The 23,994-nt window shown below is 45.1% G+C and overlaps 1 protein-coding gene across 6 annotated transcripts in view; it reads left to right on the top strand.

Annotated features, from left to right (window-relative positions):
• The window catches only part of Adamts9 (ADAM metallopeptidase with thrombospondin type 1 motif, 9), a 172,199-nt gene that overhangs the window by 136,806 nt on the left and 11,399 nt on the right, over positions 1 to 23,994 (top strand). For 3 of the 6 annotated variants that reach the window (XM_063286081.1, XM_063286077.1, XM_063286078.1), the window contains 8 exons: positions 1,132 to 1,302; positions 9,767 to 9,961; positions 10,913 to 11,045; positions 11,664 to 11,758; positions 11,860 to 11,954; positions 12,047 to 12,180; positions 14,320 to 14,411; positions 20,354 to 20,458. In XM_063286081.1, coding sequence (XP_063142151.1) covers positions 1,132 to 1,302; positions 9,767 to 9,961; positions 10,913 to 11,045; positions 11,664 to 11,758; positions 11,860 to 11,954; positions 12,047 to 12,180; positions 14,320 to 14,411; positions 20,354 to 20,458 — 1,020 coding nt within the window. Of the gene's footprint in view, positions 1 to 1,131; positions 1,303 to 9,766; positions 9,962 to 10,912; positions 11,046 to 11,663; positions 11,759 to 11,859; positions 11,955 to 12,046; positions 12,181 to 14,319; positions 14,412 to 14,544; positions 19,322 to 20,353; positions 20,541 to 23,994 lie in introns of those variants that run through there. The other 3 variants (NM_001107877.1, XM_063286080.1, XR_010065646.1) reach the window with 3 other exon arrangements.

Below are 23,994 nucleotides of genomic sequence, written 5' to 3'. Positions count from 1 at the left end.
GTGTGACAACACACCCAAAGCTTGCTGATGTTCTATGAGCCAGGGCAACAGACACCCAATCTCCATGCAAAAGACTCAGCAACTCTCCCCTGCAGCTTTCTGAAGTAATCCAGACTTACAATGCCAAGTAACAGTAAAGCTCTGAACAGGCTTTGGTGACCAAGCAGATGACAGAAGTCTACCTTCCAAGTGGAGTTTGCTGTTGGAAGGAAGCATTCCACATGTTCTGATTCCCTTTGCGAATCATGGAAGTAAGCGGGTGTGGCAGGGAAAGTGGCTTAGGCTCTAACAGTTCCAGGTTCTGCAGCTAAGGCTTGGAGATGATAGTCTCTGCCCCTTCACACTGCCCACGTGTCCCTCTTTACTGTCCATCCTTCCTGCTCAAACAGCTCCTTCCTGAGAACAAGGGAAGTCCCGATTATGGTCACCCTTGTCCATCAGGACCTACTTTCAATTTTAACTGGGTGAATATTTGCTAAGAAACTAGAGCTGAGAGCAGATCACCTGCAAGAGGTCATGCTTCCCTCCCCCCTCCCCCCTTCCCTCCCCTTCCCTTCCTTCATCTTCCTCCTCTTTCTCCTCTTCATCCTCCCCCTGCCCCTCTTTTTTCAGACAGAGTTTCCTTGGCTGTCCTGGAACTTGCTACATAGAGCTAGCTTCAAACTCAGCAATCTGCCTATCTCAGCCTCCAAAGTGCTTTTCTTCTTTTCTTTTCCTCCCTTTCTCAATTTCTTTCTCCCTTCCCTCCTTTACTTCCTATTTTTCTCTTCAGCAATAGAGGGTGAGCCCAGAGTCTTACACAGGCTAAGCAAGTGTTCTACCGCTATACATCCCTGACCATGGATTTAGTGTTTAAGTGAGTGTTGAATTTTAAAAAAAAAATACCTTGAGAGCCTCATCCAACCTGGTGTTCATTCATTCACCCTTTTGTTTCCTCATTCAGACAGACATGCATGGGAAAACGATCCCTATGTTAGGGACAAAGTTGTCAGGTGCCTAGATAGGAACAGTCAACACCTAGAGCGCTCACATTTTAACAGCTGTGTAGCTAAGTCATAGAACAACTGCAAGCATAAGAGCTTGAAGCTTTGTGAGTCGTCATCTCACCCCACCCCCATCTGTCTCTTGCAGTGCACCAAGACGTGTGGAGAAGGTTCCCGGTACCGGCAGGTGGTATGTGTGGCAGAGGACCAAAGTGAAGTGCACAGTGCACATTGTGACTCAGACCAACGGCCTCCAGACCGTGAGAGCTGCAGCCTACAGCCCTGCGAGTACGTGTGGATCACAGGAGAATGGTCTGAGGTACTGTCCTGGGGAATCTGTGATGCCTTCAGTGTAGGAGCAACAGAGTAAAGGGGACAGGAAACCTACCTTCCAGGTCTGCTTCTGAAAATCACGGGTTCTCACCCAATGCCAAGTTCCCTGAGTTCTGCATTCTGTGAGTCACCTTGATTTCCTTTTACTAGAGATAAAAAGGGACTTATGACAGGGGCTAATAATTCATAGGATGCCTTTAAGTGCTAGCAGAAGATTGTATCTTGAGGCTAGGGAGAAAGCTAAGTGAATAAGAGTGTTTGCAGAACAAGCATGAGGACCCAAGTTCCAATCCCCAGAGCCTATATAGAAACTGGACATCATGACTTGAGCATTTGTGACCTCAGCACCCCTACTGGGAGATGGGAAGTAAAGGAAAGAGAATGCTTAGAAATATATGATCCGCATATCCTCTTGTACACAGAGGAAGGAAAGATAGAAACCCTGTCTCTAAACAAGGTGGAAAGTGAAAACCAGCACCTAAGGTTGTCCCCTGATCAACATACACCCTGTGACATGTGCACACAGATGAACTTCAATACACACACTAAAAAAATAATATTTCAGTGTAGGGAGATGCTAGGTAGAGGTAAGGGGCTGGCCCATGTGACCAGACACTCTTTTATGGTGATAATAGTTGTACATGAACATGCATTCACCATTACCCCACTGGAATTCTCAAAAAAAGGACAAAAGTCTGGACATGTGGTCTCTTAACTTGAAAAGGGGGCCTAATATTTTTATTTGAAAATATTTTTAGGCAAAACCAAATGCTTTCTGCCATCCAAGTGTGGGTTGACCATTTAAGCACCTTGGTCCCAGCGAAACCAAAGAATGTTCTGTGATATCTAGTGACTCTCAAGCCTTATTTTTCCCCATGGGCTCTTGAGGACAATGCCTACATAGATACCTTTAGTTAGTAATAAAACAATACCAATAACAGCATGGTTATCTGATCTTCAAACTTCATGGTGTTTTCAAAGCACTAAAACATCTAAACTTCAAAAACATTGCAATTGCCCAAAAGAACACAGTCATTCAAAGTAGAAGCACCTTGGTTCACAGTAGAGGGGATAGCAATGGTAGATAACATACACATTCACCTGGGGTCTCTCCACATAGACCAGAAAGTTCCCCCCCAAATGACATATTTGCCTCTAGTGATATATTTGCTGCCTGTTGAACTGTGTCTGTACTCAAATTGGTCCAAAAAGTCTTTCCCAACCATGACCCCCGACCCTGTACTCTATGGCACTGATTTTTGTCCTCTCAGAAGATGTCAACATTAGGAGGTATGTCTGGTTGTCACAACTCTGACAGGGATATGTCTGGTATCTGATAGGTAGAGTCCAGGGTCATTACAAAGTGATGGACATTGCACTGGACCTGACCACAACACACACTTATATATCTGAGGTCTAGAGTTCAGAGTAAAAAGCCCTACTTTGATATGTCTCATGTGTCTCCAGACAGCAAGAAGAGCCCTTAAACAGTGAAGGGAGATGGCTTAGTGGATACTGTTCAAGCATGAGAACCTAAGTTCAGATCCCCAAGGCCCATGTAAAAAGCCAGGCATGCCAGCACATATTTGCAATTGCAGACCTTGTAGGCAGCAGCAGAGAGTCCTCCCTGGATCCCCCTGGCCATCCAGACTAGCCAATCAGTGAGGTCAAGGTTTAGTAAGAAACCTTTCAAAATAGAAAAAGCATCCAGCATTGAACTTTAGCTGCTACATTTGTGCCTGTGATCATGTGTGTGTGTGTGTATGTGTGTGTGTGTGCGCACGTGCGCGTGTGCACGCACACACACACACACACACACACACACACACACACACACACACACACACACAAAGATAGAACATTAGGATATACATTTATACAATTGCCACCCAGGAACAGGTGAGTCCAGATGAGCATTCAGAAAATTCATTGACTGGCTCAAGGCATAGCTTCCAAACATTTGGATCCCAGCAAGGGAAGTTTGGGGAGGGTGTCTGGATACACTTCCTCTCTTCTCATTCTTTTGTTCTTCTGCTCCTTGTCAGACATGGGCTTCTGGCTATTTCAAGAGACTCACCTCCCCTGGCTCTCAGAAGCAGAGAGCTCTCCCTCACACTTCTCCTTCTGTCCATCCACAGGTCTTTCTGTCTCTGTGCCTTCCCAGCCTTCTGCCTCCTAGCAGACTCTTCTTGGCTCTGGTTCCTTCTGGCTGTAGTTGCTACGCCTCCCACTCAGTCAATACTGGTATCTTCCTCTCAGTTAGCCTCTTATATGGGGCTTTATTATGCCGAGAGACTTGTGGTCTCTTTCTGAGAGTCATGATGTACCTGTCTGTAGTTTTAATGCAGCCTCAATCATCAACAAACGAGAGAAAGAATGGCTTTGTGTACATGTACATGTGTGAGCATAGTCATGTATACATGTGTTTAAGCATATGTGGAGACCAGAGGGCAGCCTCAAAGGTTATTTCTCTCTTCCATGGTTTTGGACCCTGAGTGTCTTATTACACTAGAAGTCACCAAGTAGGCTAGGCTGGCTGGTCAGGAAACCTCAAGGATCCATGAATCTCTGCCTCCACAGTGCTGGGATTTCATGTGCATGCCACCACTTCTGGCTTCTTCTGCCTGGGTTCTGGGGACCAAACGTAACTCCTTTGAACTGCACAGCAAACTCACCAAGTTGTCTCCTCAGGCCCAGAAGAACACCTTTTGGGACATAGCTTTCTACAGAGTTTCAAGTATGCTATGGATTGAAAGCTAACCTGCATATTTTATAGCAAACAATTGGAAACAGATTTGGGGACAAACACAAGGACAACAGCACAGGGCCAGGGGCTGCAGGGTCAGGGACTGCAAGGATGTAGGCAGGGAAAGGCTGGCCCCAGAACACCTTCTAGAAACTGTGCTTGAAGATGCTAGAGCCACTGGAAGCCATTCCCTGACTCTGGGCCCTTTGCTTTGGTAGAGTTCTCTGTGTTTTGCTCAACGTTCACCCCACCTGAGTGTGTGGGGCCTAAAACAGACATGTGAAGAGGGCTGAAAGGAACTTGTGTAACTCCTCAACAGGAGGTCTGAAATGCAGTCCTGGAGAACACAGCAAGTTTGCATTCCTTTGTTGGTGCAGTCAAGTTAGACAATGAAGTTACCCATGATGAGCTTTATACATAAGGCCACAGCATGTGGAGTCTACTTACCACACAGCTTCAGAATCCAGCATGGGAGAAGTTGGAAGCCGTCAACTGTTCCCTATCATGGCTGTCAACCGACCCATAGTGTCGAGTTGTTCCGGATGCTTTTCAGGGGTTCCGAGGCCTCTGACCGTAGTTGCGGACCAGGTTTGTCAGCAAATGTGTGTCTCCTTAGGAAGCACAGCTCTTGGGCATGCTGCTTTTGCTTTTGATTTATAGGGGTTGGGGTCTCAGCATCTGCCTTCTCTGGTATACAGCCTTGGGGAAGTCAGTACAGACTGAGACCGCAAAGGCATGAGGTCATACCCTCTAGAACACCCACAGCTCAGTTAGGCAGAGCTTGTCAACATTGCTCTGCACTGAGACACTGGGGTAGCCTGAAGTGCCCTGGCCAGGAGTCAGCTGGGTCTTTCCAGCATGTGAGCGGCAGCCAAAGAAGGAAGAAATAAGGATGGCCCATTTCCAGGTCTCCAGCCAGCTGGGAGGGAGGGCTCAGGGACGCTCAGCGTGTCTCTGGTTCACTGCCTTCCAGCTTGTTGCTAGGATTTCTTCAAGGCCCACCCAGAAAGGTTAAAGGAAAAGAAAATGGAGTGGCTTAAAGGGACAGGGCAAGAGGTGCCAGGCAGACATGATGACTTTTAAATATCCTTAGGGATTAATGATAATGGGTCCCTCACCCCCAAAAAACATGACGTGCATGTGACATGCTATTCAGGAGCTCCTCTCATGTCCTACAGAGCCCAAGGTCTGGGGAAGAGGTATACAGATTGACCCCACTCTGCATTTCTGCTGTGCCTTTACAAAGAATGGCCCTTACTCAATGACACTACCTAGAGGTGTCCTCTGAGTGACATGGCTGTAACTTAGTTTTATTTTATTATTTCTATTAGCGCATGTTAATTATAAACTAAAATGGGCTTCATTATGAAAATTTCATCCAATTACCCTCTCTTTCCCCCTCCTATTCCCCACTGATCCCCTCCCTTCCCTGCTAGTCCTTCTTTTACCGTGTGTGTGTTTGTGTGTGTGTGTGTGTGTGTGTGTGTGTGTATGTGTGTGTGTGTGTGTGTGTGTGCATACATGTGATATGTGGTTGAGTTTCATTAGTGTTGCTTAAAGGAGCATGGGTAAGACGTTATTTACTGAAGTAAACTACACCACCATAGAAAATGTTTCTCTCTCTCTCACCAACCATTAATTTTGTACAGCTCCTCAGAGAGGGGTGGGGCTTGTGAGCTCTTCTGTCCATCATCAGAGGCTGACTGGCACAATCTTGTGCAACTCTAATACAGGTTGTCATAGCTTCTGTGCACTCAAGAGTGCCACAGCCATACCATGCCCAGAAGGTTCCAGAATTCCAAGAAACTCTTCATCCTCTGGCTCTCAAATTCCTTCCCTTCTGCCCTTTCTTCCACAATCTTCCCTGAGCCGCGCACATGTGCAGAAGGGGGTCATAGGATGTCTCATTTGTGGCTGAGCACCCAACAGTCTTATTTTCAGCTTCGCCCAGTCATGTGTCTCTGTAATTACTGCAAAAAAGAAGCATCTCTCACCAGAGCTGACAGCAGCACTAAACCAGGGACATAAATGTAATTATTTAGGAGGCAATTGACAGAGTGTCACGTCCACCACTGCCCAAGTGGCAAACTGGAAGTGTGCGAGTAAAACTGTTGCTGACAATTCTCTCACCTGCAGAGCACATTCTGTCATGGTGGAAATGGGGAGGGAACTTCCAGTGCAATCCCAGCTCGGTTTCCCTAGGTCCTACAGTCAAAGCATCCGGTGCCTTTAGTCGATATGTGGCAATCAGCCACAATTGCTTGTACTGTTTGGGGTGGGGGTGAGCGGTGTTTTGGAAATCTCCCTGACCAAAATTCACAGGGAGGTAGCCCACCCCATCACTGAGATTTCATCTTGTTATCTGTGGTGTGTGAGGTCAGCTTTACCCACCTTTTCAGGATACCATTTTTAGACTTTGTATTTTTAGTTTTACTTTTTAACCGGCTCACCAAGTATCACACTTCCTTGCACCTTTTTCATATGCCCTTGGCTTACCCCTCAAACCATCCTCTCTCCCATCTCCCTGCTCTGCCCACCTTCTCCGCTTAAGCCATGCAACCCCAGTATCCCTCCTGATGTTTTCACAAGTTCTAGTACCCCCTCCCCTGTTCCACTCTCAATCACCCTACCCCACCCCCGTGATGGTCCCTTTCTAGGTTCCTGGCTTCTACACATACTCACTCCCACATAAACATGCATATGTAAAAATTAGCAGCTGGGACCTGCAAATGAAAGAGAGTCTGGGTTATCTCACTTAACAGATTGTTTTCCACTCCACCCATTTTCCTGCAATTTAATAACTTCATGTTTAGGAATGGCTGGATTAAGTTTCATTGTATATTGCACTGTATTTTCTTAAAGATTTTATTTTTAATTATGTAGATATGTATGCATCTGTGTGAGGCTGGGCACCTTAGTGTAGCGCTCAATGAGACCAAAAGAGAACGTCAGGCACGACAGAACTGCGGTTCCAGTGATGATTGTGGGTGTTGGGAATCAAACTCAGTCCCTCAGTGATTAAGACAAGTACAGACTGTTCTTCCAGAGGTCCTGAGTTCAGGTCCCAGTAACCACATGGTGGCTCACCAACCATCTGTAATGGGATCCAGTGCTCTTTTCTGGTGTGTCTGAAGACAGCTACAGTGTACTCACATACATAAAATAAACAAACAAATATTGCTCCACATCTTCCTTATCCATTCTTCAGTTTATGAACGCCTAAGCTGACCCCATTCCTCTCTGTTGTACACAGAGCTGCAGTAAGTATGCAAGTGTCTGGGTACTGGAGTATAGGGTCTTTTGGGTACATTTCCAGAACAGCATATCTGGGTCACGTGGTTGTTCTAGATTTTGGTTTTAGGGGAAACTTCTGCATTGATTTCCATAGTAGGCACATCAGTTTACCTCCCACAGTGAATAAGCTATCTCTATTTCTATAAACTTGCCAGGATTTGTTTATATTATAGTAGGAATTCTGACAGGAAGAGATGAAATCTCAAAAACTTATAATATGCATTTCCCTGGTAGCAAATGATGCTGAACACTTTCTAAACATTTTACTTGCTGTTATCTTGGTTAGTTGATTGGTTGGTTGGTTGATTGGTTGGTTGGTAGGTGAGTGGGTGGGTGTGTGGTTGGATTGGTTGGTGGTTGGTTGGTTGGTTGGTAGGTAGGTGGATTGGTTAGTTGGTTGGTTAGTTGGTTGGTTGGTTGGTTGGTTGGTTGGTTGGTTGGTTGGTTTTTCAAGACAGGATTTCTCTGCAAAGTTGCTGTGCTGCAACTCACTTTGTAGACCAGGCTGGTCTTGAACGCAGAGATCCACCTACCTCTGCCTCTTGATTGCTGGGATTAAAGGTGTGTGCCACCACTGCCCAGACAATACTTCTAAAAATTATTTGTTCAGATCCAGAGGCCATTTTTAATTGGGTTGCTTGAGTCTTTTTAATTTTTAAAACTTTTATATCTTTAGTAATCCTTGGTCAAATGTATAGCTGACAAACATGTTCTCCTACCTTATAGGCTGTCCCTTAATGCAATTAAGTCTTTCCTTTGCTGTGCAATGTTTTAATTCTATGGGGTCTGATTGTTGGAGTTATTTTCTGAATGACTGGACTGGTCAGAAAATCTTTACCTATGTCTAAAGTTTGGAGTGTTTTTTTCCTTATTTTTTCCTATATTAGTTGTGGAGTTTAGAGTCTTACATTAAGGTCATTGAGATATTTGGGTTTGATTTTGTGCAAAGGAAGTGATGAGGTCCAGTTTCAGTTACCTAACCTATAGAAATCCAGTTTTCTCAGCACTGTCTTCTGTGCAGGCTGCTCTCTCAACTAATGTGTACTTTTGACATCTTTGTCAAAGATCTTGAGGTTATAGCTGGGTAGTTTATATGTAGATATTCTATCCCAGTGGTTTTCAACCTATGGGTTGTGACCCCTTGGGGGAGGTCACATATCAGATATCCTGCATATCAGATTCATAACAGCAGCAAAATTACAGTTATGAAGTAGCAACGAAAATAATTTTGTGGTTGGGGGTCACCACAACGTGAGGAGCTGTGTTAAAAGGTTGCAGTGTTAGGAAGGTTGAGAACCACTGCTCTGTTCTACTCCATTGATCTACCTGTCTGTTTTCATGCCAGTACCATGTTGATTTTATTACTGTGTCTCTCTAGTATGACTTGAAGTCAGAGGTGATGGTTCCTCCAGTATTATTCTTTTCTCTAAGGATTTCTTTGGCTCATTGGTGCTTTCATGAATTTTTATTTTTATTTTCCTAAAAGAATGACATTGGAATTTTGATGGGGACTGTACTGGTTCTGTAGATTGCTTTTGGTAGGATGGCTATTTTCATACTATAAATCCAATCCATGAGAGGTCTTTTCGTCTTCTGACATCCTCCTCTGTTTGTTTCTTCAGTAATTTAAAGTTCCACAGTAGAGGTCTTTTACTGCCTTGTTAGTTTTATTTCAGGGTTTCCGTCTTTGAGTCCATTTATGTGACGAATTGCATCTATGGATTTGCATATGTCAAACCACCTCAGTGTCTCTGGAATAAAGCCAGTTTGGTCATGATATCTTTGATATGTTCAAGAATTTAGTTTGCAAGTATTTTACTAATAATTTTGTGTCTGTTTTTATCTGGGATATTAGCCTGTCCTTTGCATTTTTGCCATATACTTACAATCAATAAGAGTCACATGATGACATGACTTAGAAGAAAAGAAAGGAGAGAGGTGGCTTGGTGGCCAAATACTAATTGGTAGCTAAAGAGAAAAGAGAAACTGGGGGAAGATGGATGTGCAAAGCAGAGCCCCACAGAGAACGGGGGACTAAATGGAGGGCCTCTGAGAATGTGACTCACAGGTCAACTGCAGGCTCCTTTCCCCCTCCACTTTTGGTGGGTTTCCAACATGGTCTTAGAGGTCCAGGAAGGGGGAGTCTGGTGGCAGATGGATATCTTTTTCTTCTCCGGGAGTCCCAGAGAAAGAAAGGTTTTGAAATGCCTGCCGAGTGAAGCCCTAGTTTGGAAAGTGTCCTGGGGAACTTGCTGTGGCTGGAGGTGAAGGGTGAAGGGTTGAGAAGATAGGTAAGAGAGAGCATTCTGCAGTTTCCACAGGAGGGCAAACTCGATGTGGAGGATGGAGGCCTTCTGTGACTGTCATAGGAAATCTTTGAAATGTCCCCTCTTGACCCCTTTCTTTTCAGTGCTCAGTGACCTGTGGAAAGGGCTACAGGCAAAGGCTGGTCTCCTGCAGTGAGATTTATACGGGCAAGGAGAATTACGAATACAGCTACCAAACCACAGTGAACTGCCCAGGCACACAGCCTCCCAGCGTCCATCCCTGCTACCTGAGGGACTGTCCTGTCTCGGCCACCTGGAGAGTTGGTAACTGGGGCAGTGTAAGTAGGGGGCTTGGGTTGTCAACTCTAAAACCTCAAATCTTCTCTGAACCCTCCTGCCTGCTTACAACTTGGCATGGCTGATAGGAAGAGAACTGGTTATCTAAATCCAAGCTAAAAGTTCATCTTGCTTCATCCAAGGAAACTGCAATTCACCAAGGTTTGTCCTCCATTTTTTTCATTTATATAGTGGACGGCTATGAAGATGAAGTGAGTTAATATATCAAAAGCACTTAGATTTCTGTGGCTGGTTTCACATTACATTTTTTCCTTTTTTTTTTTTTTCTACATTTTTACTACACTTTTTTTCCGACAACCCTTTAAAATCTGACATCTTGCAAGAGATGCACAGGATACATTTTGCTTGCTTCCATTGTTAAAGACTCTATGTTCCAGTCTGTTTCTGTAAAGAGGACTTGGTTTACTCGGGGCACAAAACAGAAGTCTAATGAGCATATTTGGAAAACCCGTTGCCACAGTTTTCTGGCTTTGGGCTATGAAGCTCTCAGGCAAAAGTGTGTGATGTGATGAAAGTTGTTGGGATTTGAATCCCAAGTTAATGAGGACCTTGAACAGATTCCTTAATCTGAGCCCAGGTCTTCCTTCTGTAAAAACAAGTAGTGGCAGTTCTATCTCATGGGGTTACTATGCAGTTTAATGGGGGAGAGTGTATGTATAACTACAGTATGACCCATGTGTATAAATGCTTCATGTAGAAATGGGTATTATATATAGAGAGGTAGAGTATATATGTTTCATATATATGGAAATATATATGGATATAAAATGCTTAAGTGTATATATGTGAAGCTTAACACAACAGCTGCTCTTAGTAAGAAATCAGTAAATGCCAGTTGCTGTTGCACAGCCTGGGACTCCGAGCTTCCTGTCATCGGATGCTCAGATCTCTCAGGCTCCAGAGCCACCCCCTGACTCTCCTTTTCCCTCCAGTGCTCAGTGTCCTGCGGCATGGGAGTGATGCATAGATCTGTGCAGTGTTTAACTAACGAAGATCAACCCAGCCACTTATGTCCCACTGATATAAAGCCAGAAGAAAGAAAAACCTGTCACAATGTTTATAACTGTAAGTCACTCAGCTGAAGCCTTCTTTGTCACGGAGGACAAAGTGACTTTTCATCTGTCAGTCCATCCGTTTTAGAGATGTAGTAATCCTCTGTGTGTTTGTGTGATGTGCTCATGTGGGGGTGCGGGGTGAGTGCCCATACTTGTATGCTCAAGGTTTTGGAAGACAAGGATTGATCTCAAGTATCTTCCTCAACTGCTCTCCACCTTCCTGTTGAGACAAAGTTGCTCATTGTACCTAGAGCTGACTGATTCATTAAACTGACTTCCAGTAGACTTTCATTCTGTCTCCACCCCCAAGTCCCGAAATTACACAGTGCACATTCACACCCAGCTTTTCTATGTGGGTCCTGGGGTACCAAGCCCAAGCCTTCATGTTGGCCTGGCAAACACTTTACTGACTGAGCTATCTCCCTCTCCTTGTCTCTCTTCTCCCCACCAAGAGCGCTCTCTCTCTCTCTCTCTCTCTCTCTCTCTCTCTCTCTCTCTCTCTCTCTCTCTGTCTCTCTCTCACTCATCTACCTCTTGGACAGTTAGTGCAGACTGTGTGATGTACTCTGTTGGTAGATACTGAACGTCTAAGACTACTGCCTCCATTTTTATGACTTGTGTCTCCTAGGTGAGTTACCCCAGAACTGCAAGGAGGTAAAAAAACTCAATAGCGCCAGCGTTGATGGGGAATATTTCCTGGCTGTCAGGGGAAAGCCACTAAAGGTGAGTATTGAAGTCATTGTTTGCAGAATGTTTTCATAGTAAGGTAACTTTATCACTCCTTCTGAGTGCCTCTGCTGGGTCCTTCCTTGTGTATCTTGCAGGTATTCTGTGCAGGGATGCATTCTGACTATCCCAAGGAGTACGTGACGCTGGCCCATGGTGACTCGGAGAACTTCTCCGAAGTTTACGGGCACAGGTAAGAGGCTCGGTGTCAGAAGAGCTCAGATGCCTGAAGGTTCCTAGAGAAAACCATCCCATTCTTACCAGAATGCTATCTCCACGGCTTAGGTTGCACAACCCAACAGAATGTCCCTATAACGGGAGCCGACGGGATGACTGCCATTGCCGGAAGGATTACACAGCTGCTGGCTTCTCCAGTTTCCAGAAAATCCGAATTGACCTGACCAGCATGCAGATCATAAGTAAGTTCAGGGAGGTATCCCACAGTCTTGAACACCTCCTAGACACTCAGGGGACACAGGTCCTTTGAGTAGGTAGGTACAGAAGGAAAGTCACAGAAGGTGATCCAGGAGTGACAACCCTACCATATGCTTAACAGGCCAAAACTTCGTTCTTTGTGTTCAGTAGGGAGCTCCAGGGCCTATCGGATGGCTGCCTGTCTTCGTCAGGTTTCCGTTGAATGAGGAAATGAAATAGATAAATATTTGGAAGTTTCACCAATCAGGGTGGCATCCTAGTAAGCATGGCCTTGGGATCAGGACCTTAAGGTTATGAAAGGGTTAGGCACCAGGTGTCTATACAGAGAAAGCAATAAAGCAGAAAGAAGTTTCTAGAGCACCAGAAACAGCAGCCAGGAAACCCTGTAGCAAAGTCATTTGTAAGACACATTCGCCTCCAGATGGATCTTCCCAGCACAAAGCACACACGCACTTAGGCAGAAAACTAATTTGATCTGATTGTTGATTTATGGAAGAAAAATGGATCCAGAATTACCTTTCCTAACAAGCCCGTGCACAGTCTGACTTCATACTCTGGCCAGCACTCTGGTTCTGCTGGCCACATTAATCATTGCTACCGGTAAAGATAACTAAAATATCTAAACACATTCTCTTGAATAGTGAAAGAACAGAAACAATGAAGGATTAATTTTTTTCTCATTAACATTGCACCCATAATATTACCCTGGTTCCCTCTTAAGTTAGATTAAATGTGATTTATATGGAGGGTTTTTTTTTTTTAATTTGCTGTCAGCTATACAAATTAGACCTAGATGCAGTGTGGGTCTGCAGTTTCTTTGTTAAGAAAAATCAGCAGAGGTTGGGTGTGGAGGGGTGGCTCATGAGTCTGTCCCCGTAGCAAGCATTGCCTTTAATCCTACCCAACTGAGAGGCATTTCCTTAGTGGTGTAGTCATGGATAAGTTTCCCTTTAAATAACTCCTCACCCATGTAACTATAAATGACTGTAATGAAACTTATTGGGTCCCACACATAGACAGTGAAGTTCTTGGGAAGAAAAGAAGTTGAGTGGGCATAGGAAGGGGAGAAGAGAGGGTAATGGGGTGAATATGTTCCAAAGATATCATGTGTGTGCACCGATGTGTGTGCATAAGTGTGGGTGAAGAGGCCATAACCCACCACCATATATAATTAATATTTACTAATGACAACTTTAAAAAGAGAAGGACCCCAACGAAGAGCTACTAAAGTGACTGAAGATGTCTTTGCTTGAGAATGGGAATCCCAGATCTTTCTCCCTCAGAAGCAGGACTTGCTGTGGGAAGTGTTGGGCCTGGAGCTGTTTCTGAAAGGGCAGAAAGATAAAAACAAACGAACAAACAAAAACCCTACCCATCCCCCAGAGCCACCATCTGCAGACCTTCTGCTTGCTTGCTGCTGATTCTCCTGTGTGTGTGTGGAGCAGTAACGGGGTTACAGACAACTGTGGGTCCCCATTGTTTTGTGGCTTTTTCCCCCTTTTAAACTTTAAGCTAGCCCCGAACTTGAGAAATTGCCATTAATAATTTCAAGATGTGCCTTCTAATTGTTCTACATTCTGGCAAGAATAGGCCTTGGGCCACAGGAGGACAGGAGACACGTTGGGGATGGCCCCTGAGTGGCTGGAAATACTTCCCTGGCTTCTTGCCCTGCCCTTAAGCTGGGGACGCCGGGGAACAGGAGGTTCACCCGTGCTCAATCACACTGTGCTTAAGTATTCCTGTTTATGTAGGAATCAATTCTAAGGTCATGTTAAACCTCTTGTTGGCTTCCATACTCTGCCGAGACAGACAGTCAGTGCTGATAAAGCCCAGGGAAAGCTCTCAGAACCGCAAATGCAATCGGGAAACACCACAGCACATCTGGATCCATTTGCTCACTAATAATTCAAGTTATTTCTTTCTCTCCCATTCCTCCTCCTCCTCTTTCTCTCCTTCTCCTCCTCCTCCTCCTTTTCCTCCCCCTCCTCCTCCCCCTCCTCTTCTTTTCTCTTTTTCTTTCTTCCTCTTCCTCTTCCTCATCTCTCCATCAATACCCTATCCCTTCCCTACTTCTCTCCCCCTTCATTTCTTCCTCTCCCTTTAACCCATCCCCCACCCCACAGCCACTGACTTAGAGTTTGCAAGGACAAGTGAAGGGCATCCTGTTCCTTTTGCCACCGCTGGGGACTGCTACAGTGCTGCCAAATGCCCACAGGTATGTCCTCAAGCCTTACCCTTACCAGGAACCCTCTACTCGTGCTGCTTCTCAGGCCACTCTGCCCATTGCCCCTATAGATAGAACTAGAACAGTCGATCAGGGGACAGTTTAGCTGCATTGTTCCATCCAGGGCCTCACTAATACTTTTGGAGTGTGACCAGGAACTTGACACCTAAGAAACGCTCAGAGCTGCGGGCATAACTCTGTATTCGGCAAGATGCATCAGGTATAGTGGTCAAGACTTGTAAACGAATCAGATGTTGGAGGCAATGACTTGATTCAATAAATTATGGCTCCTCGAGCAAATGCTGTGGTCAGTAGAATGTTGGATAATGCTTAAAGATGGGCTTTTCATCCACAAAATTCATTTCTCTGGTATAAATATTCTCCCCATAACTGATTTAAACTGTCACCAACAGTATGTCACTAAATGAGAAGACGTGGATAGAACTGACTCTTAAAAAAAATCAGCATAGAACCAAGGTTGGTGATATAGGTCGGAAATCTCAGGTATTTGGGAAGATGAGGCAAAGGGTTAGAAGTTTGAAGCCTACCTAGGCTGAAAGGAATTCCAAACGAGCTTGGCAGCCTACTGAGTTAGACTTTACCCCAAAAGAGCTTACCCAGCATCTGTACACAAGAGCACAGATTCAACCCCAACACCGGCCCAAACAAACAAAGAAACAGGAACAAAAAATATTTCAAGTGATCCTCAGCATAGCCATTTGTCATTATAAATTCTGAATATTATAAAATATAGAAAAACACACATGGGGCTATGAATGAGAAACCAATATCAGAAATAGAGTATGTAGCATGATACCATCTATGTGTTTTAGGTTGCTTTTCAGTGTGTGTGTGTGTGTGTGTGTGTGTGTGTGTGTGTGTGTGTGTGAGAGAGAGAGAGAGAGAGAGAGAGAGAGAGAGAGAGAGAGAGAGAGAGAGAGAGAGAGAGAGTGGGGGGGGTTGTAGTGCTTGGGATTGAACCCAAGGCCTCACGCATGCTAAATACCTGTTGAACAGTTGAGCTACTCTACCTGACCGTTTTTCTTAATTTAAGTTTTGAGAATTTCATATGAGTAGTGAGTTTACATTATTCCAACCCCTCCCTCTCGGTATGCTTTTGAAAATGTGTATTGATAGAGAAAAACTTCAGAAGGAGTATTTTTTAAAAAAAATCAGTGGGTGTTTTATGGTTTCAAATAAATAAATATTGGAACTGGTTCGTCTCAAATTTTGTAAGGCGTTCATGAGTTTCCTTTGACTCTGTTAACGTTGGGCTTCTAGAACAGCTTCAGCAAGTTTACACATACTCTGAGCCAAGTCACATCTCTGTTGCTGGAGATTCACGCCTGAGCCCAAGGAACCCATCACCCACGAGGAGAATAAAACAAACAACTATGATATTCTAGAAGTCCCCTTCGACTGAGGCTTGGGTCTCTGTAGGTGTCTTGATTCCAATTGCTAGCTCCATTGCAGATGTATACAGTTCGGGTTGTGTGCACCACAAATGTAAGTTCGGCGTCTTCAGCCCTTTCTGCCCACTCTACAGTCATTGGCTTTCTTGCCTCTTCCACGGTTCAGCCTTGGGAAAATGCTGTGTTAGGAGACCTGGGCTAATTTTGGAATATGGCCAGTGGTCTTTGCAAGAATCTTTAACACTTGGAGCAAAGGACAAACTTCAAGAACCTTCTTCTAGACAGAAAACCCAGTCCACTGCTTCCATTGGTTCCTCCGAGGTCTTTGCAAAACTGTTGTTAGGCTGTGCTGGGAATTCTCCACTTGGGAGCATTCAGAAGCCTGGGCATTGGGATTGGAGGCTGCATTCTAAACCCCAGGCCTGTCTCTGAAGGATGAATGGATTTGTCCCCAACCACAGATTCATCCAAACTCATGTGAACTTTCTTCTACGGAAGAAGTGTTCTCAAAGTGTTTTGTGAGCCTGGAGCTTTAGGACAACATCGGTAAGCATTTTAGAGGCATGCACAGGTGCTCCATGGGAGAGAGACAGGCAGCAAAGGACTTAATGCTTGGAGGGTGTTTTCTCCATCACCGGGGTCTAAATGCTTGCACTGCAGGTTCTTCAGAGGGTGCCTAGCTCCAAGCATCCTGTCAGTGTGGCTTGCATTTCAGTGGCTAAGAGGCTGGCCCTGCCCTGCCTTTTTCAACCGTCTCAGGATTTCCTCATTTCTATGTGCATATCCTTTGGGAAGTTAATTCTTCAATAAATGGAGGGTAATTTGTTTTCATTTATTTTAATAACTCAGAGACACGAACTCATTTACTAAGTTCTGATAAGAAGCAATGGCTAAGTAGGAAAAGTCTACGCCAGGGAGAGGATTTATATTTTCCCCTCAGACAATACTTCAGACTCTATTGGGCTCCTTAAAAATTTATTGAGCACTAACTGTACTTACGAAAACCATGAGGTTCTTTTTTTATTCCAACTCGATTTTCCAGGGAACAGTTTATAGGTCGTCTGCTTGTGTGCAGTAGTCTGCAACTTCATGGTTGCATCAGCATCAAAGCAGAGGGATGCTCCATTTGAGCCTCTGTTTCCTCCTCTTCATCCTTGGTCTTTGTTTTAAAAACATATTTTTCAGTACGAGTAAATTTCCCCACCCGTCACCTCAGCAGATGCTAGGATGTGGGTTTATTTTTACTCTGACTGTGGTAGACTCAGCATTGCTTCCATTGCCCCTGAAATCAATCACTCGCTGTTCTTGAGAGTTTTCCGTATTTCAGACGCTGTGCTTAACACCCTTAAGATATTAGCACTGAATCTCACTTTCCCATCCCCTTGAGATGAAGTTCTAACTTTTCCAAACCACACAGATGTCTAAGGACAGGATGGACTTGATTTCAAGATGTCTGACTCCATCTCCACTATGGTAGATGTCTTTCTCACTCTGTTAACAGGCTGAGTTCTGACTCATTTACTCCCTCCTGTTGGTCACAAATAGGATCCCTGTTGGTCTAAGTACCTTTTTCTGCAGACCCTCAGTATATATCCTCATTCCCCCCTGCCTCCCACCCAACCAAGAGGCAGCAGTTACAAGTCATATGCCTCTTAAATGCCAACGACAAGACTATTGATGCAAATATGTTCCACAAGAGAGATAGAAGGAGCATCAGGGTTTCTTCCCCTCTCAGGTACTTAGCTCTTAGAGTGACTGGATTGGAATTTCCATGCCAGCCCCTTCACAGCATCTACATTCTGGGGACTTCAATAACAAAGCAGACCAGGTGTGGCTTCTGCAATGCAGTGAGGTGGAGTGGACAGCAAGTGGGAGGGAGAAAGCAAGCAGCCCTGGGTCACCTGTGATGTGGGACACTCCGCATGGTGGCTCCTGCTCCTCTGAGTAACAGTGACCAGGAGCTCAGGGAGTGACCGGTGGAATCTGGGCACAGTCCTGTGCACTCTCAACACTGCAGAGGCTAAAGCAGGAAGACACCAAGCTCCAGACAGCCTAGGCCAATAATGAGACTTTCTCTCAAAACTCTTTCATTAGGAAGGAGGCAGGGCATGGGGGAGGGACTCTGTGAGGGGAGTACCAGAAGGGGAACAGCAATTGGGATATAAAATGAATGAATAAATGATAATAGGGGAAAATAGTAAGGAAAAATGCCAGCAACAGAAAACTCTGAGAGGAACCTGGCTTGGAAGTCCCAAGCAAGCCATACTTGCAAACACCTTGTTATAAAGCCACTCTATATAAGGAGCACTAACATCTACACAGTATGGTCATTTAAATTATCTAATAATACCTCTCTTTTTCTGCCAGGTAAAAAGCTAGGTACAGTATAGGGAGGCCTTCCATCCCATAGCCTCCTTTGGAAAACAAAGTTTGGTCTCACCTACTTTATGGGTAGGCTGGAGAAGTGAGCCACTTGTCTACCCTCCCTGACACAGATGCAGGAGAGGCCGTTGTGGAATGGATCCACCTTTTGCACCTGCTCCAACATTTCTCAGTGCAGCAGCTTGGACCTGGAGAAGCAGGCCGGATAGCTCTGAGGGGAAAGGGGAACTCTTCTGTTACTTACAGCAATCCCATGGAGTTCTTGGTGTCCAGCTGTTGCATACATCCCTGCCATTGACTGGAGTGTCTCGAACTGTCTGTAGACATTGCCACATTTCTTCGGAAGATGCATCACCCCTACTGGTATCAGTGATTGGTCACTCTGGAAGCAGAAATCTTCTTTCCCATGTCATATTTGTAGTGCCTTAGCTCCAGAAGGATTTGGAAGTCATTATTTCCTATTTATGAAACTTGCAGGGAGAAGAAACTCTGAGGCACTCCTCTTAGAAATTTCACCCAAAGACCTAAGATGTGCTATTTACTGGAAAAAACGGTCAACTTCCAGGGACATGTTACTACCAATAGCTAATATATATACATAGACCAAGTAATACTGAGCCCCTCCCCTAAGTAATTACCATTAAACCAGGGCAAAGAAAACAAGAATTTGTTAGGAAACAGTTAGGAAATTCAGGAGCATTTAGAAATTTAGAAAACACAGAAGTTATACTTGTATTTTTGTTACAGATGCCAGTGTTTCTACTAAGTATCAACAACATGAGAGCTTATTTACTTTCATATTTCTCCCAAGTTTTGTTTAAGGCAAGGTTTCCCTAGGTAATGCAGGTGGCCTGGATCTGACTGCCATCCTCCTCCTCAGTCCTCTGAGCAGTGATATCATAGGCAGGGCCTACCACAGCCAGCTTCTACACTTCTAACTTTATTTACTTCTCATTACTACAGTAAATGAGGGAAGTATGTACATTAACTTCCATTTTAAAGATGGACCAACTGAAGTTTGGAAAGGGCTGAACTAACCCCTCCTTCCCCCCTCCCCTCTTCCCCTCCCTCCCTCCCTCCCTCCCTCCGTCACCCCCTCCCTTGCCTCTCCTCCTCTCTCTCTCCTCCTCCTCCTCCTCCTCCTCCTCCTCCTCCTCCTTTCTCTCTCTCTCTCTCTCTCTCTCTCTCTCTCTCTCTCTCTCTCTCTCTCTTATCTAATCATTGCTGAAGGAGTTAACTCTGACATACTAGGTTTGGTTCTGAGTAACAGCTCTCCGTTATCTCTTTGTTTTAACTTTTTTCAAAGTCGTGGGTTCTCAGTTCTGGGAGAAAGTAATCCTGAGAACATGTTCAGGGTCACAGAACATTCTCAGCTTGGAAACCGCCAGTGTTGGATCTGGTTTTGAGAGAGGGGAGACCGGTTTAGTACTACGGCACTGGCTCCTTAGAGATAAATATCAATATTAAAGGCCCAGACCACACACCCTTGTGGCCTTTGGGAATTCTGTTCCGGAACTAAGTCTGTGTGTGCCCGCGGGCGCGCGCGCGGGCGCTTGGGTGGGGGGGTGTTCAGAAGATGGACTGGGAGTGTGCGCTATCTTCAGCAGGCCAAGAGCGTCCTCTTCTGGCTACCTTTGGAAACGCGCCACTGCTTTGAACTCACACCCAGCGGTGCTTGGTACAGAGTGTGCTTGCTCTTCGCCCCAGGGAACTGGAAGCCCAGGAAACTTTGGCAGCTAGATCTTGTTAGAAAAATTACACTGTGGCATTTTGGTCGTGAAGGAATCCGATAATTGCGAGCAACATCGGGGTTACTGTGCTACGGAGGCTGGCAGGAGGAAGCTTTGAGAGAGGATTTAGAAGTCAGTAAAGACGACCTGAGAGCTTTCTGTGTTCAGGAGGGAGTTAATCGACTGTGATCCAGGGTTTCACCATCTGTAAACAAAATCCCTACCTAGAAATCATGAATGTAACACACCTGGTTCTGACAATGGAACAACAAAATACCTTCAATGATTAGCGGCCATCAAAATTAATTAACACCCTTCTACTTACCAAAGTCCCTTTGAATGTGTCAGCTCTGCCTTGGTTGGTATGTCACACGGGCTGAAAGTCTTTTGTGTTGGCTTTGTGTTCCAGGGCCGTTTTAGCATCAACCTTTATGGGACCGGGCTGTCCTTAACCGAGTCTGCCAGATGGACATCACAAGGGAATTATGCCGTTTCAGACATCAAGAAGTCTCCGGTAAGGCTCTGTATTGCTTGGGGGATGGTTCTTGTTTAACATCTTATGAAGACGGTGGCTCTGTACTGAAGGAGCAGAGCCGGCATGCTTTTCCCATTCACCAAACTTTTGTTCCCCAAAGTGCCAGAGAGAAAATTTAGGACACAAATACGGGAAGGAATTTAGAGGTGGGTGAAACAGGAGAGACTCACTGGTTGAAGCTTTTCCCACCTACTAAATTCGAAGCCATCCAAGCGCCTGGAAAGACTACTGGATCAAAAGGGGTCGGGGCAGGGCTCTAGCATACACACAGCTCAAATATCTTAACTAATCAAATGCAACTTGCCTATTCAAACCTCGAAAAAATTGATGTTTTGGTTTGGTTTGCTCTGCCCAGAAACAGTTGCAGTTCCAGTAGGAAGAGGTTATGGGGTGATATTTTCTGGAAAGTTAGGAATACAATAATCCACTTTTGGGGGGTGGAGGTTGAACCCAGTACACTTAGCATGTCAGCAACCCCAAAGCATTTGGAAGGCAGGAGCTAGGACCCTGGTCTTCTGGGTCCAATTCTGTAGCTGAACAAGCCCCCAAGTGGTTGACAAGCATAGCCCGAGAATCACCCACCCTGTGGAGCCACCTGTTTAATTGTACCCTCTGGTCCCTCTGACTAGGCTGAGGGGATCCAAACCTCTGGGGCTGTGTCTCCATGGTGATCCTAAAGGACAGTGGGGCAGAAACTCCTCCTTAAAGCCCTTCCACTGAGTTCTCAGGCCAGTGCAGCATCCAGCCTCCTGGAGATATGGGATGTTTCCCAGTACCTATTCAGGAACTGCACCCGTGACCTGAGAAGAGAAAGGGGGAAGAAAGGAGATCTGAGTCCAGAATAACCCGGCCAGATGAGTGCAGCTACCTCGTTAGAACTGCAAGTTAGAATGCCAGGTCAACCATGACACTTTTTTTGGTTTTTTGGGTTTTTTTTTTTTATTTCTTTAAGCTTGCGTAGGGGATTTACATCTTTTTAAACAGTCTGTTCCCAGGACACAGCTATTACCTCAGCACTGGGGAAGCAGAATAGGAGAGCCTTCAGTTTAAGACAAACTTGGCCCACATAGCTAGACCCTGTCTCCTAATGACTAGTACTACAAATAATGACACGTAATGCTAATATGTTGTTTACCTGAAATCCATATTTGATGAGCATTTGGACTTTCACTGGCTGAGTTTGGCAACCCTCCAAGTGTGTTGCCTCGGGTTGGAGCCAAAGGATGAAGCAGCCACTCAGTCTGCACTGCCCTGAACCCCCGGCACAGGGGAGATCCCGCAGGGCGCCTCAGGACGATGTGTTTCCTGACTCCTTTTTAAACTTCTGGAATCCTGCCTGTATCTCAGGTCCTGGTCTTGCCACAAAGCTAAGCAGGGGTCCCAAATCTGATTCAATTCAACGTGATTGCTATGACTTAATCATAAGTATTGCCCTCCCACCAAATGGAATAGAGACAGTTGTGATCTTTGCCTGAGCCCTGACATCACGATACCTTCCCCTACTACTCCCCACCCCACCCCTGATCCTGTAGACTTTTTTATAGGAAATAAAATTAGTATTTTTTATTGTGTTCATGTTTTGACAAGTGCATTATGTCTCTATGACAATATTTGAAATGTTTAACTATTTTAGATGTGGTTGAATGAAATCATCTTTGTAAGATATGTATGCTTCATTCATACATACGTACATGCATGCATACATACATACATAAATACATACATACATATGTTAGAATTTTGCTAGACTGTGTCAATCTATTGAAATTTCAGCCAGAGGCTAAAAGTAACTCGAGTGCCATCTTATGGACATGTCAAGTAGTGCAAGGCTGTTCCACCCTTAGAATAAGTCTGCCTGAGAGAGTAGCATGGATCTCTCTCTCTCTCTCTCTCTCTCTCTCTCTCTCTCTCTCTCTCTCTCTCTCTCTCTCTCTCTCTCTCTCCTGAAGGTGTTAAGTAAGTAGAAGCTAGGACTGCAGTCTTCCTAACTCCTGCCAGACCAGAGGACTTCCAGAACTGTTATGGTTGGGGGAACATACAGATGGTGTTCTCTCTCCCTGAAGAACACCTCCTACCTCCAAGACTCAGGGATCATCTCCTAGAAGGTGTGGGAACATTGTGAGAGTCGCATGCTGTGGACACCTGCAGCAAAAGTGTCGGAGTTGCACCCTGTGAACTCACAGTGTCTACCGTGCACAGGACCTGCACAAAACCAGACCAACCCCAAGTCCAGCATGGAGAGAGGAGGGGCTATTGGCAGCTGATAGTTGCTTGGGGAGAGGGTCAGTTTCCTGCAGAGATACGGTCTATGTTCCACATATCATCTCCTATCCACACACATACAGCTAGCTTCCCATGGACTCAATGGACTTTAGAAACTAGAAGGAGAAAATATGAGGCAGGTGGGCAATGTGAAAACATTACCTTGCTAGTGACAACAGTAAAATCCATTGGCCATGTGACTTTGTTTGGAGCAGAATCCTCAGAAGAGGGGCGTGTTGCAGTGTCACCTGCAAAGCTTATTAAACCATTGTCAGCCTCTTATTCAGCCCCCTCCACTTCTGTTCTTGGCACTGAGAACACATGCAGGGCTCGGCACCTGCTGTGTCACTACGGGCCGAGTCCTCAAATGTCCATAACCTGTATAAGAAACCAGAACTAAACATCTCTAATGCCTTCCAGGCTGATATCCTAATCCTAGTCAATAACTACGGTTTGAAAGCTTCTGTCCTAAGTTAAGCAACCTGGGTCTCACATTTACGCCTATAGTATATCCACACGAGCAGTTCTACCTGGGGCACTCTGGGAATTGTGTGATACTCCACTCCCAGGCAGTCCCACCCCTCAGTGAAAACCTCCCTTCTCCAAGCCTGCTTAATAATAACACATTCTCCATGAACAAAACTGCACGATCTCAGTGATGTAGGCTCAACCTGGATTTGTAGTGCAACCAGAAGCCAGAGATGCCACCTCACTCCTGGGGACATTTTCAATGCACTCCCTAGGATGAAGTGCAAAGAACCCTAACACCTGTCTTCCCCTAAAACAAATTAAGATTCCCATTCAAAGGCAGAGGTTCTCTCTTGTACTTCTAAGGCCCTCAGGCGAGGCCTGAGATCTCAGGTGATACCAAACTCTGACTACTGCCTTTCTTCTGTCTGCCTGTTCCTATGATGGCTTGATTTATGAATAAGTCACAGTGAGAGGTTAATCACAACTTTTGATAAAATCAAAGCAATTATAGTGATATACTGTAAACAAGGATGTGTGAGTATGTGCTGTCGAAACGCCCACAACAAACATGCGTGTTTGCACGTGTGTGTACACAGTATAGTAGAATCTCATGTATGTGCCTGGACTGCTCTCCAGCAAGTACCCAGACCTATAAAGTGGAATTCCATAGGTTCACATGATGTACATTTTATTCTGCACATTTCTTTCTTTTTTTTTCCCGGAGCTGAGCACCGAACCCAGGGCCTTGCACTTGCTAGGCAAGCGTTCTACCACTGAGCTAA

Source organism: Rattus norvegicus, chromosome 4 (genome assembly GCF_036323735.1).
Source record: "Rattus norvegicus strain BN/NHsdMcwi chromosome 4, GRCr8, whole genome shotgun sequence".
NCBI lineage: Eukaryota > Metazoa > Chordata > Mammalia > Rodentia > Muridae > Rattus > Rattus norvegicus.
This window is presented reverse-complemented; position numbering and strand designations above follow the sequence as displayed.